A 15,415-nucleotide genomic window follows, 5' to 3' on the forward strand; every position below is an offset into this window, starting at 1 on the left:
GACAGTCATGCATAATGCTGCATGATGGATGCACGGTCTTTTTACTGCGACTAGTGAATGAAAGAATTAATTACATTTGTTTTATTAGCTCCACCTCACCCACAAACACCTTGTTTTCTGTGTCAAATCATTTCCCCTGTCTTCCTCTCGGTTGTGGCCATGATTCACAGTCAAGAACCATTGATCAGCAGCTCACTTCTATGCATTAACATTCATAATTGTCTTTACATTGAACATCTATGGCTGAATGTGGGCGTGGAGAGGGCAGGATAAGAGGCTGATCCATGTGTGCACATTTCCAAGTTCATTTGAGATTTATAAAAGGAAAATGCACACTGTTGGGCGTACTCCAGGTTTTATGAATCAAAATATTTAATGGGGTACATACATTTCTTCATTTGTACGTAGACAAAAATTGTAAATGAGGCCCTGGTCTTTATCAAAATCATGTGGTAAAACCACAAGCTACAGGCCAAGGACAGCACAGGAAATACCTAACACATGCCACAGTAACTGAGCTTTTTGAAAGCGGTCACATTGATTTTATTACAGATTGATATGATTTAAGGCATGGCTAAATCTTATATCATTACATCCTGTTGGAAATTACTCTCCTAAAATTTAATTATACGAAAAACTTGATATATTTTGTGTTAGACCACTATAGCTATTCTAAGCTATTAGCTGTAGCTTTAAATACAATAATGTAATGTTACTAACAATGAGGCTTTGTGTTGTGTGTTCAGTTTAATTTTTGAATTTTGAAAACAAAAAACCTCCTTTCCTCACTGCCTTTGAGAGAAACAACTCGCTGTCAGTATAACTAATGCCTTAATCAAGCGACCAAGAGGCTGCAGCATCACTCCCTGTATGTGTGTGCTGCACAGTGGTAATGTAAAAGGAGCATGTGATACAGGCCAAAGGGCATTATATTTGATTATTGTAGGAATGCTGGTAAATAGCATTTAAAAGGGGACTTGGATCACTGATGTCAGCACAGAGCATGTATTTATCAACTTCTAAGAATATTTCACTGAATCATTGGTCAGGTGACATAATGTCTGAAACTGCAGCCTGTCATGACGCATGTTTAAAAAGTTGACTAAAACTGCTCCTTTTAAATATTTCTTATGTTCAAACACTGTTTATCCCTGCTGTGAGGAGGACAGATCCTGTGTCTCCACACTAGCTGCTGTAGTGATGTCTGCTATTGTGCTCCCCTTTTTCTCCAGAGCTCAGGAACCAGACTCTTCTCTGCTTCAGTCCACTTTATCACACACTTGCAAAACTCTGTGGTTGAAGTCCTCTGGCTGGTCAGCATATACATAATGTCCGGCTCCACGGATCGTCTGCAGAACAGGGAGAGAAGCGGGTGATTAAATACAGGAGGCAATATACAAAGTGAAGCCATAAAAGAAAGTAGAGTTTATCATGAAGAGGACTGTGTTTTTGTTTTAGTGCTTTTACAAAACAAAGATAAAAGAAATATTAAATTTTAAACCATTTCTAGTAAAAAACAGTTATCACAAATCAGGACAGAGAACACTTCTGTTAGTTTCATAAGCCTTTATGATCTCATAATTATTTTTCACCCTAGTGAGACTGTGTATAATGACACAACATTTACAAGCATAAAAATACATTACTAATCTATGAAGAATTATGAAGTATGTATCACAAGAGAGTAGAAAAGTTTGTTTGCAGCAAAGATTAATTATACACCAACTTCTTTATTGTAAGTAGGTGAAGACACGATTATAGTATATTAAATAATAAATATTTTACCAGGCTGCCTGGGCATAAATACTTTTTTTTTTAAACAGAATGTAAATAATTATGTAATGTTACATATTAGTAAAAGAAGATTTGCTTTTAAACCTACACTGCCTACACATCAACACCATGCTAAGCATATAATTATTTGATCCCGTGTTTACATCTGACTACGTCCCAGTGGTTGCATGGGAACATATTAGTTCTTTTAAGTCTTATCAAATTAATGCGACTTTAGATTGATTAGTGCGTCCAGTGGCAGGGAGGAAAAACTGAAGTTATAAAACGTTTTTTTGGTGTGTAAACTTTCATTAAAGCAAGAGTGTAACTGGAATAAACTACGGTATGTAGAAAGTTCAGTGTTACAACTGTTACATTGGCAATTTGCAGTCTTAGTACATGATACATGATACATGATACATGATATAACAGTTTTGTGGAAGCATTAATGAGGTTTGGAGAAGGCGTATCTTTCCCAGTAAACCTGGAAAAGGATTTTCTGGAAACAATGGGAATACAATTACCTAGTATGAATACAAGTACAAAGGAATATATTATACATTTCAATTGATTAGTCAATTGATTCATGAGTTGGTTAGATTATAACCACAACCTTGCTGGTAGAGTTGGTCTTTTTCATCAGTAAAATAAAATTAAATACACTATATTTAATATATATAATTTATTGACCATGTAGATATGTCAGAGATTGAGATAACAATCACTACAGAGCCCCTGAATGCCCAAACAATACGTATGATACCACTGAAAAGCTGAAAAAATCCACTTAACATGAGTTTTGAAGCATTTGCATAGTGGTTCATTAGTGGTTTAGCTATTTTTAGTTGCCGGCAGCTGTCTAAGTCATTAACTTACTATGATTTCCACATGAGAGTTTGGCCTCATCTCTTTAATGGTGTTGCCTGAGTTGCTGTCTATGCTGGAGCGTGATCCATAGATGATGGTAATGGGGATCTCAGGGTGAAGCTGGTCCATCCTCTGTAGCATTGGTCTCTTGGCCCAGCCGTAGGGACCAGTCAAATTCTTGAAAGCGGTTTCCCCACTGTGACAATACAGAAAAACTATTTACTCAACATGGGGAAGCAAATGCTGACAACAAGGCATAACATTTGGTAGTAAACCTCTCAAAAGACTGCAACAAAGGTAATTACTAAATTGCTTTCTTTGCAGTTATTAAGATAACCTGCAGTAATGAGGCTCAACAGGGAAACAGAGACAGACCTGGGGCTTTGCACGTTCAGGTGGTAGATGTACTCTGACACAGTATTGTCACTGAACATGGACGAGAACTTCCTCTTGAAGTCAGGTCTTAGAGTCTGGACCAGAGTGGGGCCTGCAGGTGCCACAGAGGAGACACTCAAGTGTCAAAACCAACTTATCTACAAAGTTTGAGCCAAAACATTAGAAATAATGCGGGTGGGGGCGCTGGGGTTGGTTGCTTGTTACGGGTTGGCCGCAATCGCGAGATGTCACTGGAGCCTGCTTCGAGGCAGGGCGGGTGCAGCTTGGCCCTTCTCCGGAGCAGGGCCATCGCGGGCGCAGCTCGACTAAAGTCAACAGTGTAAAACTAGTGATGGAAAAGAAAATTGCCGCGGCTCAGTTTGACTCGCCGTGGTGCTGTTGGAAAAACGCCATAGATTTAATTAGTATATTAATTAAACATAATAGTTAGAAAAAAACTTAAAGGATAAGTTCACCAAAAAATGAAAATTCAGTCATTACCCCCCTATGCTGATGTAAAGGTGGGTGAAGGTTCGTAGTCCACAAAACATTTTTGCAGCTTCACAGCAAACAGCTTTGCGGCTCTCCTAAACAACTGAAGTAGATGGGGACTTGTTAGAAAAACAACCCAAAAACACCAACATAAAATGGTTCCATACAGCTCATGCGGCATAATCCTGCGGCAAGTCTCTGGAAGCCCCATGAATCTAAACTGATTTGAAAATATGTTATTTACACCCTTTTAAAAGGGAAAATCTTCACAGTAGCTGATAAGCTTAAAGCGTGAAACATGCTCAACACATCTGAAGTGGGTGTGCAACGCTCATCAAGGGTGTAAATAACATCTTTTAAAAAATATTGGGGATCTTCTGGAGACTTGGACTACACTGGATGACCTGTATGGAACCATTTTCTTTTATTTTTTTCACTTGTTTTGCATTTAAATACAAATCCTGATCTACTTGAGTTGTTAAGGAGAATGCTCCAATGCTGTTTTGCTGTTTAGTGCCATTAAGTTTTGTGGACTACAAAACTTCACCTGACTTTCAATCAGCAGGAGGGTGAGTAGATAATGATTAACATTTTACTTTTGGATGAATTCCTTAAAAATAAGGTAACCAAACCCATTTAGCCCTCCCTATTTTTTCTTTACAGAACCTTGATTTAACATTACTATCAGCAAATTTAAATTCAATTTCATCATGGCTAGTATTTTCACATTTCACATTCATTTTATCTCAGTACGTTTCTGTTTATATACCCTGCAGTCATATTCCATATTTTCATAATTCTCATTTAAATATGCAGTTTATTGATCGGTTCTATTGTGTGTGATACTACTCTATTTTCTCTACTCTTACTTGTTGCCCAGTTTTTGTTCACTGTATCTTGTTGTACTGTAGCAACCACCCAGTTTAATCTAATGTAACTGATGACAACAGATTGTGGGAGTCTTTGCTGTAGTAATGTGCCATCTTTTACCAACTTCTTACCCCAGACTTACCCAGAGGTCCGACTAGTCTCAGGCCAGCCAGGGGGTTGAAGGGACTGAACATGGCACCGAGGGCTTTGATCCATACCGGGATGGGACGGTCTGCCTCTACGGTGTCTGGACACTCAGGGAAACCCCAGGGCTCCACCAGCACTATGTGCTTTACTCTGCAGGTCAGAGACCAAGAAATTAAATACACATTCACCTGCGATGTGGGTTATTCAATGTTTTGTTTAGTCAGATGGATTATACAGAACTGACAATTATGTCTGAACATGATATAAAGGAATAGTTCAATAATTTGGAAAATGTGTTTAGCTGTTTTCATGCTGAGAGTTAGCTAAGAGGATGGATACCACTATGATGTCAATCCTACTTCTCTGAAGTTTGCAAGAAAGGGAGATGCAGCTAATTTAACTCTGTCCAAAGCTAACAAAATCCCCCTACCAACAACTCTAAAGTGACTTCTTGGAGGCTTGTTGTCTCTTTGACTGTGGCTCCAGAAATCGAGGGCATGCTCAGCTAATGGTCCCCTAATAATGTCCTGTCTCCAGCTTCATTATTATCATCAGACATGAGTGTGGTATCAGCCTTCTCAACTAACTCTCAGCAGGAAAGCAAAAATGCTTTCCCAAAACGATTATGATCATAATTAAATATTAGATTTGTTTAATTTTTTGATTTGCTACTTAATGCTTACCTGAAAATATCTCTTGCATCACAACCTTTTAGATTTTGCAGTAAAGTTGTTTATGTCTTGTGTGTATATACACACACATATATATATATATAAATATATATATACATGTATACATATAAATATATGTATGTATATGTGTATGTATATACATATATATAATGGGTCAAAATGCAAACTAGTGTATGTATATACCTATCATTTACTATTATGATATTTTTTCTGATATGACAGTTAAAATTAAGGGAATTGTTTATTGTTTATAACCTGTCTTATCTTTTGTGTTGCTGCCCTGATGGACCTCGTAGATGCAGAGAGTGGAGGTGCCACAATATTGTATCTTTACAATTAGTCTGGTAAGTGAAAGATTTTACAGTATTAACCAATGGGAAAAGTTGCCAAAACCAAGAAAATAAAGCACAGGTTGTAAAAACAAACTCATTTTCTTTTTAATCAGGGACAAACGTATTATTTGCTGCTCTGCTCTAATCAATATTTCACAATAACAATGGATGAAATATACTTGATGACAAAACCAAAGAAAATTATCACAAACTCTGCAGTATCCCGTAACTATGGAGCTTCTGAGCTTCTTTAATTACTTTTTGGTTTCCTGAACCTCAAATAACTCTCATTAACAACAAAAAAAGATAAAGTTAAAAAAATAACCAGCACCAAATGGTGAAAAGACAAAGGTAGCTACCAACAGCACTTCAAATATATGTGTTTTCTATCATGTAGAAATGGACAACTATTTTGTAAACATGTTCACAGCAATAACTTAACAATATGTCAAACTTGTTTTTTTAAGCTTATTCGACTGCTTCAAAAGCTTAATTCACCTTTAAATTACGGGAAAATGTGATAGCAGGCTTCTGGTATTAATGATTAAATGGGTCTTAAACAAGCCCCCAGGTTATCCAAACATACAAACTGTTTGTTTTTTACAGGTTACAGTCAGACTTCCTGGTTCAACACTGTCAAACTGTACCTTTTCACACAATTCTCCTGCATGGTTATTTTCAGTTTTACCCGCAAATACAGTTGTGTATATAGTTTGGCTGAACTGTTGGTTTGTTTACAATCTGTGTGATGACCTGACTTCTGTTTCTTGCCCTGTCTGACTTTGTTTCATTGATGTTGCCGTGCTCCTAGATCTGAACAAATCCTCTGCTGAACACAGTGTGATCATAACTAGGGAAAGACCAATTATTGAGGCCGATATTTAGCATTTTTGCTGATATTAGTGTTTTTTGTGTTCGATTGCCGATAAAATAAGTTAATTTAAAAATGCACTTCTTTGGGACTGAACTAGTATCTAAAGTTATCAAATAAATGTAGTAGAGAGGAAATATAAAGTAGAAGAAAATGGAAAAAAACTTGAGTAAAGTAACTCAAAATTGAACTTAAGTACAGTACTTGAGTAAATTGTATTTAGTCAAAGTAAATCAGTATTATACTTTGTAATCTATTCTGTTGTATTACAAACTTTCTCTTTAGGCCATAACAGGAACAATGAGACACAGTTCAGCTTAAAGAAGAACACTATTTGGAACACTGAGATAACAATAAGAGGACAGGAAGAGGAACTTTTTTGAGCATTAATGATGAAGGATGGTGATAAGAGATTGAGGATGTTTTATCAGACGTCCCTTGGGGTGGGCCTGCTAGAAGCTGGGAGCTCGAGATGCAGCGAGAGGAGATTATTCAGGAGAGATAAAGTCTCGTGGGAGGAGACAGGCTGCCAGCACCTACAGGCACACTGCTACAACTATATCCTGTACATGTTCTGCTATGGTCATGTTAACACTGAAAGGGCACAATCATTATACAAAATACTGTTCGATTCTGTCATTTTCTCCTTCTGGGCAGAGTCTGCTTCTTTCTTCTGTGTCTACAACAATCATGGTTAAACCATATTCTGGTTCATTAATACTTGGGACAAAACAATCCTCACTGAAGGTCCACTTACACTCCCTACTTACTTGCTTATTCTCAAGCTAATCTTCACATCCAGCAGTTACAGAGAAACATTATCATTTATTCGAGTTTCTAATTGTGTTTCTGGTCATCTGATACATTTAAGTCCAATATTCACTCTTCACTCTTGTAGCTCTGTTTCTGGTTTCCACCACCTCCTGAGGGAATTATCTGTCTCTTCAGCTGCTAAATGCTCCACTGTGTTCAACAGCGAATCTCTAACTGTATCTGTCTGCTGTTTGGAGCTGAGCTGAGCAGGGAAAGGCGGCAGTGGCTCAGTCAGTAGAGACTTGGCTTGGGGACCGGAGGGTGGCCGGCTCAAGTCCAGCTACAGACCACAATATGGAAGTGGACTGGTAGCTGAAGAGGTGCCAGTTCACTTCCTGGGTTACTGCCAAGGTGCCCTTGAGCAAGGCACCAACACCCCCATGTGCTCCCCGGGCGCCTGACACGGCAGCCCACTGCTCCTAGTCTGCAGTGTGTGCACTTGCTATGTGTAGCTAGTGATGGGTTAAATGCAGAGGACTAATTTCGGGTGTGTTTGCATGTTCCATGTAAAGATAACTGACAATAAAGATTCTTCTTTTTAAAAAAAAAAAATAGACTTTCCCATTGTAGTGTTTGTGGCTGAGTCTGTATCAAACAAGCCCTATTAAAATGGGCCCAGAAAAGTCATCAGCCATTATCGATCATAATCACGAGGAGGAAGTTAAGAGGCCATGTTACAAAGCAAATTAGATTGAAACAACTTTCTATAATCACTAAAATTGATTGTTCAAGTTGCTGTATGTATATTTTTGACCCAGCAGATTTGGTCACATTTTCAGAAGACCTATAATAAATTCACGATTGAACCAAACTTCATGAATGTTTTTTGTGAAGAAGTAGTATGTGTTCCACTCATTCCATCACAGAAAATTGAGAGCTGTAGAAATAATTGGAACTGAAGACTGCCATGATATACATGTTCTTTACAAGTGTATGTAAACTTTCAACCATGACTGTACGTCCATCATCCTCCACCTCTCAGGGTCAGTAAAAGGTCTTAATTGCTGAATATTTCATACTGAACAAAATCCATACTTCCTGACTGTTTCTGTACCCTTGGTATATCACACTAAATACAGCTCATATCATCAAGATCAGCACCAAAGGATAAAAGATCCCTTTTAAATTAAAAACAACACAACCCTACAGTAAGATAAGACAAACCACATAATCTTCACCCACCTGCCTGGATATTTAATCGAGTATGACACTGCCAGATATCCTCCCAGGTTGTGTCCCAGCAGTATCATGGACTCCAAACCCACTTTAGCCCTCCACTGCTCTATAGACTCCACAAACTGGTTCTCTGCCTTCTGAGCATCTGTGGAGAATTGATGCCTGCTGCTCTGTCCGAAGCCTAGAAGGTCTTTGGCGAAAACAGGGCGACGCTGGGAGAGAGCATCCAGGTTCTGGGCCCAAAGGCCCACACCGCCTCCGAACCCATGGAGCAGGACCAAGGGGGTTTTGGCTTTGACATGTTCACTGCAGAAGGTCAGGGTCCACAGCTGGTTGCCATTGGAAATGGGGATGTACTGTTTGAAGAAAGTGCTGTCTACACCTGAAATGAAAGGAAAGGGCAAAGAAAACCATACATGTAGAAAATTAAAGGAAAGAATTTTGTGATTATTTCTTTTAAATGTGCTACAAGAAACTTGTTATGAAACAGTCTCAATTTAATAGTGATGCCTCTGTAATAAGGAAGGAACGGGTCTATACTGCTAGGAAATACATGGACAACTTTGTGACAGGACTCCTAGCTAAATGTAACACAGACACAAAATGTCACAACTACCAAAACAAAGACAGTAATGCTTACACTGTAAAGGTGACTTTTTGCTTACTAAGTTTTTTGGTAAGACGTTACACTGAAGTTGCATTCTGTATTAATTACAGAAAATATTTAAAATACATTTTCAAAGGAGTTTACAAGCAAAGCATGTGTATGTGGGGGACTTGAAAATGTTGTGATCTACAAAAGGGGGGCCTTACAGAAAATAACTGGAAACCACTGCCATAGGGAGTAGATTATCTCAGGGCATTTCTTGATATGTTCAGTGTCTCTTTTGGGCCAAGGATGATGAGCTTGGGGGCAGCAGGCCAAATTGTGTGACAAGGTGCCCTCTGTGGAATTACACTGACTGGACTGTGACAAAAAATAGTATACAGCAGAAATGAAGTATCATACACTGTGTGACTGATCACAGTCATACAGTATGTGGAAACTAAAAGTAGGAGGGGCTGATCCTTACATCGCAGCATCTTGTCCTCTGCAGTCTGCAGCTGGATCTGAGAGGTTGGACACCATGATGGCAGCCATCTGGGGATCCAGGCCCACCTACACAGACAAAAGAGGTCAGCTTTAATCAACGTGTTTCTGAGTTTCATCTTAATGAACTGGAGATGGGGCATGGTGTCACTGTAATGTGGGATGTTGCTTATAGGATTTTGAGAGTCAGAAAAAATAAAACAGCACAAGGTTCAAGTTAAAAAGTATATTAGCATATGGCAGCATCAGGACTGAATGTTGGCATTTTGTCTCACAGCATCATGTCTCATTAACTCTGCATCAGCTGCTTAGTGTGGTTCACTGTGTATAAATACAATACAGTACAATACAAAAGCAGGCTCTGTTGGTGCAGTGTGGTTTATGGGACAGAACATTAAAACGGTAACAAAAACAATGATGATCAAATTTGTCTTTTGGTTATTTTGTTTAATCTCTATCTGAGGAAATAAGTCAGATAAAATACTTCATTTTCAACAGAATGTGCTTCTTAAGATCATCAGGCTGCAGAATTGTGAAACTCCTGGGTGACAATGTGTGGAGATGTCAACATAAAGTCTCTACAGAGGAAACAAATGAAGAAATAGCAGAAGTTCAACCAGGAAAGCCACCAGATTACGACATTCCTTATACATGACTCCCTTCTCTCCAGTTCATTGACTTTTGTCAAATTACCGGTAGTTTGCTCCACGTGGTATACCTCTGGTATATTTTCAGTCCAAGCCGCATAAACTCTTATTCCAACTTTCAGACACACACCCATATCCTCCTAATCATTATATCAGTTCTCTAGGATGATTACTGGATCTGCATCACTGATGAAAGGTTAACTTCAAATACATCATCTAATTGACATGAACTCACCTGTACCATTACTCAGAAGTCAATGAAAAACAGCCAAGTTCAGCAAAATTATCCTTTGTTATTAGTGTATTGGCTTGCTGGCCAATACACTAACTAATAATGTTTAATCATTAGTTGACACCTACAAGATAATTGTTATTTTTGTATGGAATTGTGTCTGTGTTTTAGATTTGCCATAAAAATCATTACACCTATCAGTTGACAGGCATTTTTAATATCTTGTCTACCCTCATTCATAATAATGAGAGGAACAAAATATTAGAAACACTTTTTAGTATGACACAGTAGGATTTGACAGCACCATCTCCATCAGACATATTTTAAGAATTATAAAAATGTTTGATGTAGAACAATAATTTGTGTGTTTGTTTTTGTTCTCACAAATTAGTACAGAATCTATAAATGAGCAAATATGTTTGCATGTTGTATGTTATTCTATGCAATGCTTCTATACAGTGCAACATGTTGTTTTGTGCAATACTGCTCTAGAGTAAAATATGTTGCCAGGTGCAATGTTGTGTAAAGTTGTTTAATGTGTTGTATTTGTCTATTTGTTTGTTTTATTTTATTGGCACTTGCACATACATATAATGTATGTACATCATCATTAAATTAAATACCAATTGTGGTTTTAAAAATGTCTAATGCAGCAACACTGAGCCCAAGAAAAACTTCTCTCAGGGGACTAAAAAGTAACATTGTATCATAAATATTATCAAATTTAAAACAGTTGACCACACACAAAATCTACTTGTATGTACTGTATATGTGTTAAACTTAGCACAGAGAAACATTCCCCTTTCAGCAGTTTAATGAGAAAACAGCCTTCTAGTGTTAAACTTTGCACATTAATCATTCTGCCAGTGAAGTTGAAACATTTTTGAGAGCAGAGGGAATTTCAGATTAAGGCTATGTGAAACAAGGCGGCATGTTATACAGTATTGTTTACAGTGTGGGGCACACCACAGGCCTACAGGTTTCTGCTTCCAGTCAGAGAACAGACTTACCTTATTGTGGTGTCCACGTAGCCCCACACACTGCTGACCAGACTAGGGACCCCAACAACTGACAGCAGCCTCTGAACAATCCTGAAGCAAGAACAAAATGGAAAAAAAAGAAAAAGAAAAAGTGGGTGATGGGGGGGGAACAGCAACTGACACTGAACAGAGTTGTTGTTCTCTGTTTACACAGTTCGTTACCCCAGTTCCCTGTAGAACACAGGAAGAGCAAAAAAACAAAAACAAAAACAAAAACCTGTTCTATCTGACCACATGCTTCTCCTTCAGTGTCATGTAAAAACCTCTGGACATCATGATGATATGCGTGTTTACCTAAACTTCCCGGTAGTGTTTGACTCTTTTAATGTTTAACAGGCTCAACATATTGACATGTTCAGGTAATGACGACAACATGCAGGTAGTCTCCCGTGTTACACAGAATTATACAGTGACGTTGTAATGCCAACAAAAATAACTTATTGAATATCGTTTGTATTACTGTGCACATACACAAATAGAAAGGTGAAGTGGGTTAGTGTGAATACTCACCCTTCGTTCGCTATTACCACTTGCTCGGCCATACTTCAACACCCCGTCTGATACTTTTTTCACTTTTCTTATTGAAAAAGAGAAGAGTTTACAAAGAATGCAGGTAAACCATGGACCTATTACTGCCCCTTCCGAGACTACTCACCGTCACGTGGAGACGATGACGTACGTTCACTGTGTCTGTGGACATTTGATTTGTTGTTTGGGATAACTTCACCGGGCGGTGTCTTTAAATCTGAAGTCAGCAGGCACGTCAATGACGCTTCGTCCACCCTTAACGCAGCGTTTCTAGGTGACACAAAACAAGCGCATCCAGCTGACAGAGCGCGACACAGCGGAAGTAGCTTTTCTCTCAAATACCTAAACATTGCAGCTCAGTAAAAGAGGTAAGAGCTTTGGTAAGTAGCTTAGTGACATCATTAGCTCTTTTTTGCAATATTTTGCGCATAATAAACGTTACACAAACTTATTTTGTTTGCGCTGACAGCTTTAGGTATACACTAAAATGTTGCATTTCTAAAACAAACGCTGTCCCATGAGTCATAGCAGCAAGGCATTAAAAATGTTACACTGTAAAAGTGTTTAGTTAAAACCCTAAGTCATTTATGGCCTTTCAGTATCTAGAAATGTGTCAGTAAAACAGTTAGAAGGCGTGACTGTCTGCCTAAAATAAACCATATCTATTTGTTACAATGACATGGTTTACAGGGAGGCTCAAAAGAAAGATTGACAAAATTATTGTAATGCCAAGTGTTTTTAAAATTGCTGACCAGAGAGCAGATGAAAGGAGTCATGGGCATATTGCTCATGTTGCCTCTTTACATACAGTTGTTGTAAAATTCATTCTGATGCCTTTGCAGCTGTTTGACTGTCCCTGAGCCAGTGATAAGATTTTCTTTCTTGAACATATCACATCTTGGTTAAATTGTCTCTGTTTTTTCTGTAAAGCTGATGTCATTATCAAAGAGCGAAACAAAACATGTAAATCTATTGCCAAAGGTGAGAGAGTGTAAGTTAATACACAACTCAGAATTAGTGTCTCTATTCAGGTAAACAAGAACTACTGTAAACTGGGAGTTTGCATGTTATACAATGACACTTAAGCTAAAACTATGGCACTTAACAATGACACTTAAGCTAAAAGCTATGGTGAGAATTATTAAATGTCACCAAACATGTATTAATGATATTGATAAAGGAAGTTTTCTCAGGTCTTTGATCACGAAGCCTGCACATGCCCACTTAGTCCTTAGAAGAGATCTAATTAGGATAATCAAGTGAAAACACCTGTTAATGTAGACTATTGGTCTGGAGGGCCTTAAGGAATATAGTAGTACACAACACAAAGTATCAAGTTTTATATGTAGTTCTTTTTGGTATCGGCAATTATTTTTTGCCCCTCTAGCAGCAATGTTGATTTGTCCATCCATGCATGCATCTGTCTTTCTGTGATGCAGTTTATAGAAGTGTAAGGATATCTTGACAGTACTTGCTCGCAGATCTGACGGAAACCCTGAATATGTTTGTTTTAATCTGCAATATAAACATTTAAAGAAATAGTATGACGGACTATGTGTGGTGTCTAAAACGATATACAGTTTTAGAATGAGGTTTTAGGATAGGTGATAACTTTTGAAATATCAGTTTTACAATTGTGGTTACAAATGTATGTGCCTTAAAGCTTCACAAAGTAATGACATGAGGTTGAGAAAAGATTATGCAAATATGCGTCAGAAATTCACTTATTGGTCTTACAACTGGCTACTTAAAGGGGCACTATATAGCTTTGGAGAAAAAATTAAAACTCAGTTTTGATATTTACAATCTTAATGAGGTAACAATACAAACTCAGAAATATTCATGTTTTCCCTTATTGGACAAACAAGCTGTTCTCAGGGGAAAATACGGTCCCTAGAACACTGTTTGAAGCTAGAAAGCTGGCAGGGTCCAGCAAATATAACCAAAGTAAAACAGCATCAAATTGTATTCTCCTTTAAGGTCAGTTTGTTTATTCACTTCATTCAGTCATGAAAAAGAGAGTTCGTTTATGTATAATTTGTTTTTAGGCATACAAAATCAGTCAGTGAAGACCTTCCTCCTCTGATTAAAAGAAGAAGAATGTCTGTTCTTCCCCAAAACTACAAATTGCACCTTTAAAATACTTGCATTAGTCTCTAAAAGGCAGAATGACCCAGTTTGTGGATGTTTGTGGAACCACATATGAACAAACAAAGATTTTATTTAGTAAAGTTGGCATCGTTGCTAAAGTAATATCGAGCACGAGGCTGCAGTGATTCATGTCCACAGCAGTGACGGAATAGGACTGTAACATTGGTGGGTGTGACAGCTGAAGTTTGCTGTGCTGCTTCGTGACTTGGAGCATAACTCAAGTCAAACAGGCGCAGCAGCTGTCCGTCTGCCTCGTCTGTCAGACTACGTAGATATGTCTATCAAAATCTAATCTGACCATTCACAGATCAGCAGGACAGGCCGGCTCCCGCCCCAAGGCTGGAACAGAGCTGTTTCCTACACACATGGATCGGGGTGAGTACTGACCGAGCTGCCCCAATACACACACAACTACTTTACCATTAATTCCTGATAACACACACAAGTTGTCTGTCTGTCTGTCTGTCTGTCTGTCTGTATGTCTGTCTGTGTGTGTGTGTGTGTGTGTGTGTGTGTGTGTGTGTGTGTGTGTGTGGATCAGCTGTTTCCGTTTCCGTCAGTAGGCTATATGTGTTCTCCATAACACAGCCCCAACAATCTATGGATGTGGAATAAATTCATTCACCATGTGAATATATATCATAGTAGTAACCTAAGGCGTGCACTGGTGATAATAAGATTATTTTATTGCGTACACTGTGCATACTTAGGTGGAGCAGCTCTTGACACACCTTGTGTAAGCCTGTCAATGAGAGTTCCTGAATATTTACTTTGACTTTGTCCTGATGACTGCGATCTTTCCCTGTGCTGGGCAAATGTGTCTTTTGATTCTCTTCATGTGGGTCCCCCTCCAGTCAGAAATGTGTTTTTCTTCTAGTTCCTATACTTGGATGTTTGAGCTCCACTGTGTAGAATGATGTATGTGCAGAGTTTTGACACTAGAAGGTTTTCACTTGCTTTGCTCAAAGGGTAAATTTTGTCTGTACTCACTGAAAAATCTGATTTTAAGAGGCAGGCCTACAAGCATTATTTGTGTTCAATATTCATCATACACAAGTGTGATGTGGAAACCTGAAGCCTCCAGTACACATACACTGAAAATGGTCTTTACAATGTAGGAGACATCTTGTGTCCAGCACTTAATAAGTTCACCCAAAAAGGAAGATTCAGGCATTATCTGCTAACCCCCATTGCAATGGAAAGTCAGGTGAAGTGTCATAGTCCAAAAAACATTTTATGTAATTTTTGGTTACTGCAACACTGTTTTGTTGTGAAGTTCCAGAAATGTTTTGTGGACTACAAAACTTCACTTGACTTTC

General features: G+C 38.3%; 2 protein-coding genes across 4 annotated transcripts in view; one reads left to right on the top strand and one right to left on the bottom strand.

Annotated features, from left to right (window-relative positions):
- Positions 1-348: 348 nt before the first annotated feature.
- Positions 349-12,127, bottom strand: abhd5a (abhydrolase domain containing 5, lysophosphatidic acid acyltransferase a). 2 transcript variants are annotated; one of them, XM_084356300.1, is made up of 9 exons: positions 12,073-12,127; positions 11,928-11,994; positions 11,388-11,468; positions 9,482-9,567; positions 8,415-8,790; positions 4,520-4,674; positions 3,016-3,127; positions 2,650-2,836; positions 349-1,349 (listed from the first exon to the last, which is right to left on the bottom strand). In XM_084356300.1, exons 2-9 carry the CDS (start codon positions 11,957-11,959, stop codon positions 1,260-1,262), a joined length of 1,119 nt encoding a protein of 372 aa, XP_084212426.1. In that variant the 5' UTR covers positions 11,960-11,994; positions 12,073-12,127; the 3' UTR covers positions 349-1,259. The 2 variants fall into 2 exon arrangements, with proteins under 2 accessions (XP_084212426.1, XP_084212427.1); XM_084356301.1 differs by having other exon boundaries at positions 11,928-11,989; positions 12,073-12,122.
- A 122-nt stretch (positions 12,128-12,249) lies between these two features.
- The window catches only part of ano10a (anoctamin 10a), a 52,668-nt gene continuing 49,502 nt past the window's right edge, over positions 12,250-15,415 (top strand). Inside the window, exons 1-2 of one of the 2 annotated variants that reach the window (XM_084358696.1) lie at positions 12,250-12,313; positions 14,404-14,471. In XM_084358696.1, the coding sequence (XP_084214822.1) occupies positions 14,462-14,471 (10 nt within the window). In that variant the 5' untranslated portion in view covers positions 12,250-12,313; positions 14,404-14,461. Of the gene's footprint in view, positions 12,326-14,403; positions 14,472-15,415 lie in introns of both variants that reach the window. The other variant, XM_084358695.1, reaches the window with a different exon arrangement.

Source organism: Pagrus pagrus (genome assembly GCF_965226575.1).
Source record: "Pagrus pagrus genome assembly, chromosome: 7".
Classification (NCBI taxonomy): domain Eukaryota; kingdom Metazoa; phylum Chordata; class Actinopteri; order Spariformes; family Sparidae; genus Pagrus; species Pagrus pagrus.